Source organism: Leguminivora glycinivorella, chromosome 10, assembly GCF_023078275.1.
Source record: "Leguminivora glycinivorella isolate SPB_JAAS2020 chromosome 10, LegGlyc_1.1, whole genome shotgun sequence".
In the NCBI taxonomy this organism is placed as follows: Eukaryota; Metazoa; Arthropoda; class Insecta; order Lepidoptera; family Tortricidae; genus Leguminivora; species Leguminivora glycinivorella.
Window position 1 is genome coordinate 10182968 of NC_062980.1, and position 13672 is coordinate 10196639.

Here is a 13672-nt window from a genome sequence, read left to right on the forward strand (position 1 = left end):
GTCCACTATCATATGTTTATCATAGAAATATGATCATGAGTCTGTATGCCTCCCTCTTTTTCCAACGTGAAGAAAAAGGATGGCATGTTGCCTATGATCATATTTCTATGATAAATATATGATAGTGGACTATCTGCCTACGTTGGATATGTGATATCATAGTATTAAAAGTACAGAGTTGATTTTGGAATGACGTGTCAAACGACACGGGTATTTTTTACAATTAATTAAATCAATTTTTAAAAATAGTTTTAATGTGTACGCTACGCTCTTAGTTTTTGGACACTGTGTTCATTCATCTTTATGTCCAGAGAGAGTGAGAGTGTGAATGAATGAATGAGGAGTTGAAGTTCTTAAATTTCTACACCGTTACATGCGTATTGGCGTGTACCTAATTAAGTATACATAAATGTAATGCAAGTATAATTGGTGTAAACCGTTCTTGTAAATAAATAAATAAATGTCGAGTCGTGTATCGTCCAGAAGAAGCCACAGCCCTCGGGAGGACTCGGCCTATAGTCACTGCCGCTATCTAAGAAACCCCCAAAAGGTCGGAAGAACAACTGAGCAAGCGGGAGGATGACGGAGCAAAGAGTTGTGTGTGTCAGGTCGGTATGTGTACCTGATCTGCACGAAGAGGATGCCGTTGATGAGGTTGAGCATGTCGATGACGGAGGCCATGCCGGGCGGCTGGATGTGCAGCGGCGGGTGGTGCGGCGGCGCGTGCGCGTGCGGCGCGCGCGCGTAGGCCTCGGCCAGCCGCTTCTGCAGCACCACGGCCTGCGTCGTCAGGTGCCGCAGGCACTCCGACGACTCGCGCGTCTTCTCGTGCTTCTCGCCCAACTGTAAGTGCAAAATCGACAATATCGACATCAATTTCTCTTGTAGGTGGCACTAAGTTCCTTAATTACTTGGCTGGCGCGATAACCCAGAATGAGTTTTGGCCTCCAACACGAGAGCACGTCATTTTGCTCGGTCTTGACCGGTATCGCGCCAGCTTTTGCCGACGCCGAGCTCACTGAGTTACGTATATAAAATAATCTGCACGTGTCTTTTCATAATATTTGAATAAGACGTATCATATCATATATGTCACTTTGATTAGTTAAGTGGTCGAAAAATCTATGTCTGCGATTTTAAAAGCTGAATAAGGATGATGATTTTTTCTGCGTTAGCCAAGTCAAATGTCATACAGCACGATCCTCAAATAGTTGTCACGCAGGATATCGTGCGCACAAGTAAATGGCGCACTACAGCCGCCTTGAATGAGTGAGCGCACGCCGTGCCGCACTCTCATCACCATAACGCAACAAATTGCCAGGACTATAGTCCTAGCAGACTCTATATACTGGGCGACAACTCACCAGCTGCTTGTAAATGGAGTACGTCTCCTTCTCATGCGTCAGAGCGGCACGGAAGTCACCAAGGCAGGACAAAGTTCGTGCTAGCAAATGGCGCGCTACAGCCGCTTTGAGAGAACGCGCGCCGTGAACCGCGCTTGTCACGCTTAATGCGCGCTCTACGAAGCGAAGTGATAGCTCGTATTCGCCGACCGCGTGTAGTATTAATGCGATGTTGCTCTGTAAAGATAACGGAACGTTATACAATAAATATTGATAATTAAACTATCAACAATGGAAAAATACTCCAGCATGAAGTAGATTTAGTGATGTGAAATACTGGCACAGATCACCTCAAAAACATTAAACATTACGATCGATTGGCTATAAATGTTATTATTAGAATCGCAACTTGATATCACGTTTGTTTACATGATAGGCTTATCAATCTTATCATGTATTCATGATAGTTTAGGATGAATGCTTAAACAGCTATGCATTCTACTAGACATCACATGGCGACCCTGCCAATGTACTTACATCGAGTAGCGCCATCTCTGGATGGTTCTCGCCACAAACAAGCAGCGCCAGGTAGCGGGCTCGGTAGAGGAGCTTGAGAGCCGTGCTCACTTGCCCGTTGGCGAAGCAGTATAGCGCCAGGTGCGACTGAAAAAATAATTAATCGTTGAAATTACAAATATCAAGTTAACAAAGACTAACGTAAAATGCATCTATCATTTTGAAATATATCATCGTCATTATATGGTTAAGAAAACTGCCGGTGCTACTATTATGATCCTAACATACTTACATATTCAGTAATAGTGTAAGGATGATCAATGCCGTTGACCCTCTCCGACATAAGCACGGCTTTCTGCTGATAGGCCATCGCGTCCCTATGTTCGCCCGTCACATAGCATAGCCTAGCGACCATCCTCAAGCACTGAGCTATTTCTCCGTGCATAGCTCCATAGACGTTGTTGAGCAGATTGAGAGCTTCGGCAATCAGTTCGTGGCCCTCTGATACAGAGCCGGCTTGGATTTTGTTTTGGCCCGTGGTGTAGAAATTGTAGGCGTCTGATGCCTGAAAAAAAAAAGATAAAACTTATGATTCAGTTTTTAACCCGCAGAGTGCCCGGAGGGCGGGAGTGTAAATGTGTAAGGTCCGACCGAGATCTCGGTCTCGGTCTCGGTCTCGGCATTCTCGGCCGAAAATCGGGCCGAGAACTCGGTCTCGGCTCTCGGCCAAAATGGGCCGAGATTCTCGGTGAAACCGAGACTCAGATTTTGAATTTATTGCGCACTCGCGTCCAATCGGTTTTTAGCTACCCTTTGTTACATCGTCCGTTTGGTATCCCGATTTTAGTGATTTTGGTAGGTTGTTTATCGATATTTCTCTATAAGCTATGGCGCCTGCTTACCATCAGGCGAGCCGTATACTTGTTTATCACTGATGTAGTCTATTTTGCTACGGTAGATGGGTAAGGGGTGCGGTAGGTTTGGGTAGTTACGGAACCAAACACTAAACACGGCCCGACATGCTCCTGGATTCCTGATTAATAGGCGAATTTCGGTTATGAAAACATTTTTTGCAAAAATTGTATGTTTTTCGCTGTTTTATAAATTCTCGGTCTCGGTCTCGGCCGAGAATCAAATTGAATCTCGGTCTCGTTCTCGGCCGAGACAAAAATATCGCTCTCGGTCGGACCTTATAAACGTACATCAGTTTTAAATTTAGAATTCGATTTTGATTAACATATCTAACACAATATCGCATCTGTAGATTTCAAGAGTTTAGTTTTTGGGTACCTACTCGTAGTTTACATATTTAAAAGTTGATAAAATGATACTTACCCTAGGATTGATATGTTTGACAACGGGGAAGATGTTCATAATGTCCGCGCTGGAGAAAGTGGCCTTGTTCTTGCTGTCGAAGTCATACTCTCGCAGCATGATTTGGAGTCCTACTTTCAATGCGAAGGACCTGTAAAAAATACAAGATGTAAGGTTAATAGTAGATTTGATGCTCCACTAACGACAACTTGCCATATGACAGTTCCAAAAGAACATGATTAATAATCGAGACATACGAAATACGAATTGATAGAAAACGCACTCGTTGAAATTCATGTTGAAACGCTAGAAATATTTGTGTGATACTAACCTGAGAAGTGATATTTTTTGTAGGCCGTGTTTTTCGATAACATTGTCCATGTTATCGGCCGCTAACTCATAGCCCCAATACGCCTGGAATCAAATGTATGTGTTTATATGCTTTTAGAAATATTAGTCGTCTGATTCATTTTACTATCTTATTCGCACTACGCCGTTCTTAGAGGCGGGTCCGTGTCTAAGTATAACGGTAAAAACTTTAGCGTAAGATTCTGACACACGGGGGCGGACGTCACGCGAGCAGACGCTAACGTCTCCTACGGCGTGGAACACAAAGCCGGTAGCTCGATCTATCGAACGGATACAGCGGACAGAGTGCGGAGCTCACCTTGAGCTCCTGTTTGATCTGCGAGAAGAGCGCCTTCGGGGTGAGGTGCTGCCACTCCGGCAGCGGGCCGGACGGGGCGGGGCGGCGCGGGCGGCGGCCGCGCCCGCCGCGCCCTCGCGCCGGCGCCGGCGCCGAGCCGCCCGACACGCCCGGCGCCGCGCACGCGCCCAGCAGGCAGTTCAGGAAGTGCGCCACGCCGGACCCGATGCACATCGGTTCGCAACCCTGGAAATATGATACGTGTGTCAATTGTCAAAAGTACAAGTCACAGAAAAAATAACCGGCCAAGTGTCGGGCCACGCTCAGTGTAGGGTTCCGTAGTTTTCCGTAATTAATATTATCAAAAAACGATCTTAATAAACCCGTATTCATTTTTAAATACCTATCCAACAATATATCACACGTTGGGGTTGGAATGAAAAAAATAGTATCAGCCCCCACTTTACATAAAGGGTTTGTGACCCTCATGAATAACATTCTTTTTTATCTTTTTGTCTTTTTGGTACCAAATTTCAGCTTTTTTTTTGAAATGAAATAATCCACGCGATCGATAGACTCGATCGGGTCAAATAAAAGAACCGCAGCATTTTTTATGACGTCGACGCGACGACGAGGCGATGAGGAAGAGCGCGATCTTTCGGCTCGGTACTCCGCTATTACATCCGGTTACCTGTAGGTATGCAGTGTAGAGATGCTTGGCCGCGCGCAATACGAGCTCGCCGACGGCGATGGCGTGCAGGTACTGCAGGGAGGCGATGGGCTTGAGCGCGGCGGCGACTCGGCCTAGGTAGCGCACGTTGATACCGCGCGCGTGCAGCGCCTCCGCTAGACCCGCGCCGTCCATGGGCGCAGCCTGTTGCTCCAGACATTCGCGAACCTGCAAAATACATATATTTATTGTTACTGCTGAAAAAGTAGGTGCTCTCAAGGGTGTCGCTGCTTCTAAATCTAGACACTGCGTTAGCTGCTATTGTAAACAGTGGTATCTACTCACGAAGGCGGGAATCTGTGTAGTGAGCAAGAAGGCAGCAGCCTCTTTCACAAGATGGCGCTGACGTGCCAAAGACCCGGGCGGCGCGGCGTGCTTGATGCCGGCTGAGTACACGTCGGGGTTGAAGCGAACGTCGAACTCTGATTCTTTGAGTGAGGATACGGCGCGAGCTGCGGCTGCGACTACCGCGCGGGAGCGTCCGCCAGCTGAAATGACAAAAAATACAATAAAAATCACTTTATTTCTTGGTGTCTTTGATGGGTCTAAAAGATACCTTCTTTACACTGTATTAAAATAGTTAAACTATATTGCATCTGATGTATGTGACTGGTCAACGACTAACCCCCTTATTCATAAACGTACACTAAAGTTATCAAGCCGATAAAGTTCGTTTGTCCCTTTCTGACGTATTTGGTGAGATAGAAAAGGACAAATGAACTTTATCTTGATAACTTTAGTGTACGTTTATGAATAAGGCAATAAGTATTTAACGCAAGAATAGATTGGTCACACGCGTGCGTTTAATGCGATGTTAATCACAAACGCACATTTGCGAGAATCAAATATTATGAAATCAAAGTAGATCACAATGATGGTGTAGTAGGGAGTAAAATTAATAGTTTTACACGTATTTCTTCTACTAGGGTGTCTAAAATAAACTCGAAACAGCCAAAAAATCAGAATAACAAACTTACTGTCACTCTCTTCCTTATCCTTATCACCGCAGATGGAATCCGTAATACTTTCCACAATCTTCTTGGCGACATCAGTATCAATATCCGAATAGTTCTCATTCAACAACAAATCATCCTCCTTAGACTTCTCACTGTCTTTTTCAACCTTAACCTCTTCCTTTTTGGCACTTTCTTTTTCCTTCTTATCCTTCTTTTTGGCTTCTTTCTCCTGGCTCTTTTTATCGCGCTTCTCCGGCTCTTTTTCCTTGGGTTCTTTTTCCATGAGCTCTTCTGGCTCTTTGCTGGGTTCGATCGGTTTGGCGTCGCCGGAGTCGCGCTGGCGTTTGGCGCTAAGCTGTTGCAGGTGGAATGCTGCGTAGCGGATAAACATGAAGTAACGGGCCCTGGGAAAAATGAAATAATGTTAAATATACACAATCCTATAAATCTCTTAAGATCTCTTAAAGGGATAAGTTCGCCTTTGTACTAGTGATGAGCTCTTTTTCTTGTGCGTTGTATTATTTTCTGGTACAATAAAGTGTTTTACTACTACTACTACTAATCTCCATTCCAAGTTTGCATACCAGAAAACGAGTAAACAATAAGCTCAAATGTCTTATAGAGAGTTTTAAAAAGTTTTTTGATCAATGCTAAATATAGTTTGGCACCAAACAAAAAGGGACCAATAGAATATATTTTTCAACTATAATAGTTTATTTACAAGAATTTCATCGACCGTTTAAATAATCTGCCGCTGCTGTATGGGCGAACGTGAAAATTAGAGTTCAATACCTACGAACACGGATCCACGTTCCGGCATACGAGATAACCAATCATAATCATAAAGGATAAGAAAAAAAACATGTTTAAATGTAAAGTATACTTACTCAACGAAACTATCAACTAATTCCTGCCTGAGGCAACACAACTTGTGCTTGTGGATAATAGGGAAGCCCATAGCTTTGATGTCCTCTCTCAGCTCGTCGTCTTCAACTGAAAAAGAAACGTCGCATTTAGATAGACGTAAGAAATAATTATCGATCATCGTATTTTTATTTAAGTGTATGTAAATTAACAGAAAAGTCGAATTGGCCATTACTAGTTCCTTGCCTTGACAGAAAGTTCACGAATAAACTTTCAGAACACGAAAGACCTGTTGGTCAGCGTTAATCAGAGGTAAAACAAAAAACACATTCACATTAAGGTACAGCGGGGCAAATGTAAGTGGTCCATTTTTTCCATGTTTTACAATGTTTGCATTATTAAATTGAGTGCCCACCGGTTATATATGGTAGGCGTGTTCAGTGGACAAATGTCGAACATCATATTGTAATCATGGAAAAAATGGATCAGTTAAAATTGCCCCCCTGTTAAGATTTGCCCCGCTGTACCTTATCTGAAACGGATTCAACGAACTTGAAATGTTTGCTCGCCATTTTAACCAACCAAAAGGCGCTGGTTACGGAGTGGGGCATTATCTTCAGCTGTTGACCTTGACTTGCAAACATAACCTTATGAAGTGAATACGTACGCTGTAAGAAGTTGACGTCGGGCGGGAAGGTGCGTAGCAAGTCAAGGATGTAGTGGCGGCCGTCGTTGCCGATGATGCCCTTGCACTCCACGCTCGAGCACAGTTCCACCGTCTCGCCGTTGGCGCTGGTTACGGAGTGAGGCATTATCTTCAGCTGCTGACCGGCCTTTGCTGAGCTGTACAGAAAAAATAAATCTGTTATGTGATTGTTGTGGCAAGAAAAGTAGATCGGTAATGTTGTAAGAAAAATGATTTAACTTTGATCTAACCTTTCTATGCACGCACAGGAAATTCTGTTATCACGTGTTAGACACAGAGCGCGCGGTAGCCGAATGTGTGCAACCGGGGTGCTGTGACGTCACTCACCAGCTACATATACTTGGGGTGCGACAGAACAGTTGTCCCGAAGTCGATGCTCCCGTAGACCACGCTCTGTACCTGCTCTTTCTCTAGGATGCCGGGGATGATAGACTGCGCGGTGACGCAGTAGCTGCGTTAGTAGGCCACTGTTTTGAGACGTCACTCAGCAGCTCCATATACTTGGGGTGCGACAGAACAGTTGTCCCAAAGTCGATGCTGCTATAGACCACGCTCTGTTCCTGCTTTCTCGAGGATGCCGGGGAAGATGGACTGTGCGGTGACGCGGTAGCTGCGTTAGTAGGCCACTGTTTTGAGACGTCACTCACCAGCTCCATATACTTGGGGTGCGACAGAAGTCGATGTTGTCCTGCTCTTTCTCTAGGATGTCGATGATGGACTCCGCGTAGACCACGCTCACTCACCAGCTCCTGCTCCCGAAGTTGCTCCCGTAGACCACGCTCTGTTCCTGCTCTTTCTCTAGGATGCCGGGGATGATGGACTGTGCGGTGACGCGGTAGCTGCGTTAGTAGGCCACTGTTTTGAGACGTCACTCACCAGCTCCATATACTTGGGGTGCGACAGAACAGTTGTCCCGAAGTCGATGCTGCCGTAGACCACGCTCTGTTCCTGCTCTTTCTCGAGGATGCCGGGGAAGATGGACTGTGCGGTGACGCGGTAGCTGCGTTAGTAGGCCACTGTTTTGAGACGTCACTCACCAGCTCCATATACTTGGGGTGCGACAGAACAGTTGTCCCGAAGTCGATGCTCCCGTAGACCACGCTCTGTTCCTGCTCTTTCTCGAGGATGCCGGGGATGATGGACTGCGCGGTGACGCGGTAGCCGCGATAGTCGACCACGACGGTGCCGAGTGTGTGCAGGCCGGGGGTGTCGACTGCGCTGTAGACGCGGACTCCTTGGAGGTCGTTGCGCTGCAAGACAATGATTAATTGGTTAATTAGTTCAAAATAATAATAAAATTGTGGATTGAACATAATTGAATTTCAGAGCGAGTCTGCCTTAATATAGCTGTGATTTAGCTGACTTCCAAAAACGATCCCTATTTGCAATAATACTTATTTCAATGGGATTTCAATGAGTCAAATTTAAGATAGAGCTAAGCATCTGTATTTTGGGCTGTTAATCGGTGTTGATGGCCATCACGTTATGTCACATGGCTAGGCTACTTTGGCACTTAATATACTGAAAGTTGATTTTGCTTTTACTTGCCGGAGCTACGAAAGCGGCTGCGTCGCCATCTAAGTCCTTGTAATGGTCACGAACATCAAAGCCCAGCGAATTGAAAATGTTGTTTCATATCAACCTCTTCGCTAGATCTCTCTATCACCACTGGCACACTACTTTGAGATTCAATCTATCAAACATAAATTGTTTTATAACTTACCGGAGCTACAAAAGCGGCCGCATCTCCTCCTAAATCCTTGTAGTGGTCGCGAACATCGAATCCAAGCGAGAAGAAGATGTTGTTCCAAATGAACATCTGCATTTTGGGTTCTTCGCCAGGGTTGATGGCCATCACGTTTCCGTCAACCACGGCCATGGCGCCGCGGGTCGCCGCCGCCACAAAGTCGCTGTGAACCTGGTGAATAAATAAGAATCAGAAGACATCTACATACAGACCACACCTGCATTATGTTAGCCGACTCGAGTTTTAAATCATAAAGCTCGCCCAAAAATTGGATAACTAAAAAAAGACCCATTTAGAAAGGCTTACTTGAGCAATTTTAAGTGATACTTTATAGTTTCTGGGGGATTCTACAGAAAAGTAAACCTTGAAGTTTATTTTAATAGTATTTCGTAAACCATCAACTAATATATTTATCGATAAAAAATACTTCGAATTTCAAACTTCCGTAAAAATAAAAAGTATACTCATATTTTTATTTTTTTTAAAAACGTGCAAACATTGATTAATGAACCTTACGTATTTATGGTACTTTTTTTTCATATTGACAACACTGTGGCATCAGTTTTTTTTTAAACTTTGCCGCGGTTATTGTCATTAAAATTACGTTGATTTTAATTACTAATCAATACGTGCTGGCGGATTTTGATAAACGTAAGTAATTTTGTTGTAAAATAAAAATGAATAAAACCAATAACCAAGTGGTCCCACCCGTTACGAAAACATACATAAGTTTTGTTTTTCAATGACTGACTTTGAGGTTATGTTTGAAACTTATAAATTAGTTCTAGTGTAACAAAATAAAACTTTATGTATACTGATATCAAATTTCTGTCAATAAAATTGGAATCTATTAGCTGTTGAAATCGGTCCCACCCGTGACAATTGTTTCGTCACGGGTGGGACGGTTTTATAAGGTGGGTTTACTTAAGCATAAGTACTGATTTAAGAACGTGTTTGTGCAATTTACAACTATTTCACGTGTTATTAACCGTTTTTTTATAAAGAAACAGCTTGTATTTCAACAATTTGTGTTACATTATTTTGGTATTATTGGATCCTGGTACTTTTTTGCTACATCCCATGGCAAAGGAGCCGTGGATGGGGTAGGTGCAATAGTAAAAAGAGCTGTCTGGAGCCAAGTTAAGCAGCGGAAAGTTGAAATAAACAACGCTGAAGATTTAGTGGCTGCAGCGTGTAAGACCGTTAAAAACATCAACATCTTACATCTGTCAGAAGAAGAAATCGAGACTAACAGGAGAATCCTAGATTGTAGATGGGAACTCGCCACTGGTATTGATAAAATACAGTCGCAGCACTTTTTTAAAGGCTATAACAACGAAGATTTATTAGTGGGCACTACTGCTGATTCGGATCTGAAAAGGTGCAAAGCTTTCAAGCTCAGAGTTTCAAATATATACTCCGATACAGACTTGAGCAGTTGGAGTGACTCTGATTATGAAACTTTAGCATCAATATCGACAAAAAAAAACTTATAAGCCGCTCATTTTGCCTAATAAAACGTACGTGTCCCACCCGTGACAATGGTAGTCCCACCCGTGACACACTTTATTTATTTTTTATAAAAAAAATACTAAATAATATGTCAATTTTTGTTTTCATATGATATGTTTAGTTTGTTGACTAAAAATTTAATTTTAATATGTATTAAAAAGTAATATCAAATAGCAGAGTTTTCATTTATACGATTCATGTGTATCAAGGATGTCCATTTTTTGTCCCACCCGTTGCAAAAATGTATTGTGGTTTTTTATAAATATGAAAGTACGTCAAGTAATTTGTTGTTTTCTATGTAAACTAATATGTGTGTCATTAACAGAGTTTGCATAAATAAGTCGCACATACTAAAGAATTACGTACAAGTGTCCCACCCGTGACGGTAGAATCCCCCTTCTGTAGAAGTCAAAATCACTGGAGCTGAACACATTGCAGCTTATATTTATACCTAATCTACGATTCTGATTTCTCTTTTTTGTTTTTCTAGTTTGAATTAACTAGACTAGCAAGAGTATTGAACAATAAACCAGTTTTTTTTTAAGTAATAAAATATACTATTATGTGTGTGTTACCTTAAAAATAGCCCTCTCGCGAAGTAGTCGCTCAGGAAGGGTACCGCGAGGCAATTCGCGGGTGGTCTGAAGCTCCTCATTCCAATCGCGGGTCTGTCCCGGGATGTGCTCTTCATAGCCGAGCTTTGATGAAAATGCTGTGGAAGATAATTGGTATTACAAATCAGACGAATATAATTACCGCTAGCTCATTCCATGATGCAAAAGTAAAGTAATGATATTAGATTGACATTTGAGATAACTCGTTTATTTTACAAATAATCAATTTAGCGAGAATTTCAGTTTCTGCATTAAGTGTTTGTCTGAATCAGGATATATTTATTACGCAGTTTCAATTAATATTAACACCGACGTGGTTTTAAATAAAGACCAATTAGGAAAATTTACTGAAATGTAAAATAACAAAGTAATAGTTTAGGGAAATTACCAAAGATGGAATCATCAAACCACACAACAACTTTGTTCACTATTTAATTAACATTTAAATAATAACCATAATATGGAAAGTCACGAGCTAGAAAATTCTTAAATACCTATATGCTATACGTAAATAGATTTCTCAATTGCAAATTACATAATTATTTGCATACAAAAGCCTTTTTTCTCTGTCTAAGCCTGTGCTTGTGATTAAATTTATTCAATTCTTACTGTGATGCATTAGTTGAGTTATTAATCCCACCGGTAAATGACGTAATCAAGTATCATGTTGCAATACATTATAATTGACACGCATAATTAAACCACTCTGTCACTCAGTAACAACATTAAATTTGACCAACAGTGTACCTTATATCCTTACAAATTAAGTGCATGAGGTATCAACACATACATAGGTATATTTCAACCACTCAGTCGCTCAGTTCACTCGTAACAGCACTTGACCAACAGTGTATGTTATGCCCTTACAAATATGCGTAGTAGGTATTAATGTGTACTTACTGTCCTCGGCGCGAATCGCATCGACTGTGTGGTCCAGCACAGGCGACGCCCATTGATATACCTGCAAAGATAAGACGGATCAGATGCGTGTCATTGCACTGTTGAAATACAATGCTGAAGACCACTGTTCTTTAGTGTTTTATTGATGTCCGCGCTATCGCATAGCAATAGCTGATAAGAATAGTGGCTTTGAGGATTGTAAAATGTCATTAGTGGTTGTATTGGTAACCTTGGTGCTGCTAGTTTATTGAATTAGATAGGAATTTTCAGAAAAAGTGTGTCCAATTAAGTAGCTAAATTTTGAGAATTAACTTTTCTTCTTTCACTGTCACTTTTGTGACGATAATTACGCATTCAATTTCAATAAAACCTTGTGGTGCAAAATGTAATAAAGGACCGTGAAATGCTAAAAGCTTTTTACAAGTCAATAAACCAATAAAAGCACCTAACATTGTTTTCTTTGAATAACACCTAAAACTTTATCCTTAGGTGTTGCAATTACATTGCTATCTAATAAAGATAAACGAGCACACCCATAATGTAAGCGAAAAGTGTGTTCCTGTTTGTAGATATGATATGATTAAATGTGGTACTTTCCATTTAGGTAGCGAGAGACGGAATAGCACACGCACACGTATTCGAATATTAGGGAAAGCAATGGACATTTGAACGCAAGGTATTTGCAAGGAAGTTTGAACAGTTCACTCAATGTTTCCTGGTAAGGCGTCGCGACCCTCTCGAAGGGGTGTTTCTGCATACGCTTCTTCTGCACCAGAGCGAAGTTGCGCTTAAACGCGGGGTATACAATGCTCAGCAGCTCGATCAGGGATACAACAGTGACGGGGGTTCAACATTTCACTCAATGTTACCTGGTAAGGCGTCGCGACCCTCTCGAAGGGGTGTTTCTGCATGCGTTTCTTCTGCACTAGAGCGAAATTTCGCTTGAACGCGGGAGACACGATGCTCAATAGTTCGATGAGAGAGTGGCACAGCAGGGACGGGGTAGAGGGACGGGGGTTGAACACTTCTTCGGTGGACCTGAAGGAAAAAGTTACATCAGATAATGTCGATCACGAAAACGGTGTATCTACCGGGTGTTCCTAAACCCAACGCTAAAAACGAAAAGGGGTGTTAGGACATCTCATGAGTTATCACATTAAGCGGCTTTGACCTATTTGAGATATGAAAAAATGTTAACTACGCATGTAACGCATGGCAAATAAATTCTTATCACTATTACGTATCATATATTTTTTATGATAGCACCTACGAGTCAGCTTACGACAAACTATGACAATATTCCATAGTACAAAGGTAGTATACCACTATCGTTATCACGGATAATAGTCTAAATTTGGAGTGGAATATAAACGTGCCAAATAATTAAAAAAAACCGGCCAAGAGCGTGTCGGGCCACGCTCAGTGTAGGGTTCCGTAGTTTTCCGTATTTTTCTCAAAAACTACTGAACCTATCAAGTTCAAAACAATTTTCCTAGAAAGTCTTTATAAAGTTCTACTTTTGTGATTTTTTTCATATTTTTTAACCATATGGTTCAAAAGTTAGAGGGGGACGCACTTTTTTTTCCTTTAGGAGCGATTATTTCCGAAAATAATAATATTATCAAAAAACGTTCTTAGTAAACCCTTATTCATTTTTAAATACCTATCCAACAATATATCACACATTGGGGTTGGAATGAAAAAAAATATCAGCCCCCACTTTACATGTAGGGGGGGTACCCTAATAAAACATTTTTTTCCATTTTTTATTTTTGCACTTTGTCGGCGTGATTGATATACATATTGGTACCAAATTTCAGCTTT

General features: G+C 42.0%; 1 protein-coding gene across 1 annotated transcript in view; it reads right to left on the minus strand.

Annotated features, from left to right (window-relative positions):
• LOC125230044 (clustered mitochondria protein homolog) overlaps nt 1-13672 on the minus strand; it is a 39784-nt gene that overhangs the window by 2935 nt on the left and 23177 nt on the right. The window contains exons 8-24 of the mRNA XM_048135025.1: nt 12718-12886; nt 11849-11909; nt 10910-11046; nt 8799-8993; nt 8109-8325; nt 7037-7207; nt 6393-6498; nt 5527-5909; nt 4835-5037; nt 4511-4717; nt 3841-4065; nt 3505-3587; nt 3195-3324; nt 2152-2424; nt 1881-2006; nt 1365-1580; nt 623-843 (exon numbers count right to left, since the gene is read on the minus strand). Of these exons, the coding sequence (XP_047990982.1) occupies nt 623-843; nt 1365-1580; nt 1881-2006; nt 2152-2424; nt 3195-3324; nt 3505-3587; nt 3841-4065; nt 4511-4717; nt 4835-5037; nt 5527-5909; nt 6393-6498; nt 7037-7207; nt 8109-8325; nt 8799-8993; nt 10910-11046; nt 11849-11909; nt 12718-12886 (3123 nt within the window). The remainder of the gene's footprint in view (nt 1-622; nt 844-1364; nt 1581-1880; nt 2007-2151; nt 2425-3194; nt 3325-3504; nt 3588-3840; nt 4066-4510; nt 4718-4834; nt 5038-5526; nt 5910-6392; nt 6499-7036; nt 7208-8108; nt 8326-8798; nt 8994-10909; nt 11047-11848; nt 11910-12717; nt 12887-13672) is intronic.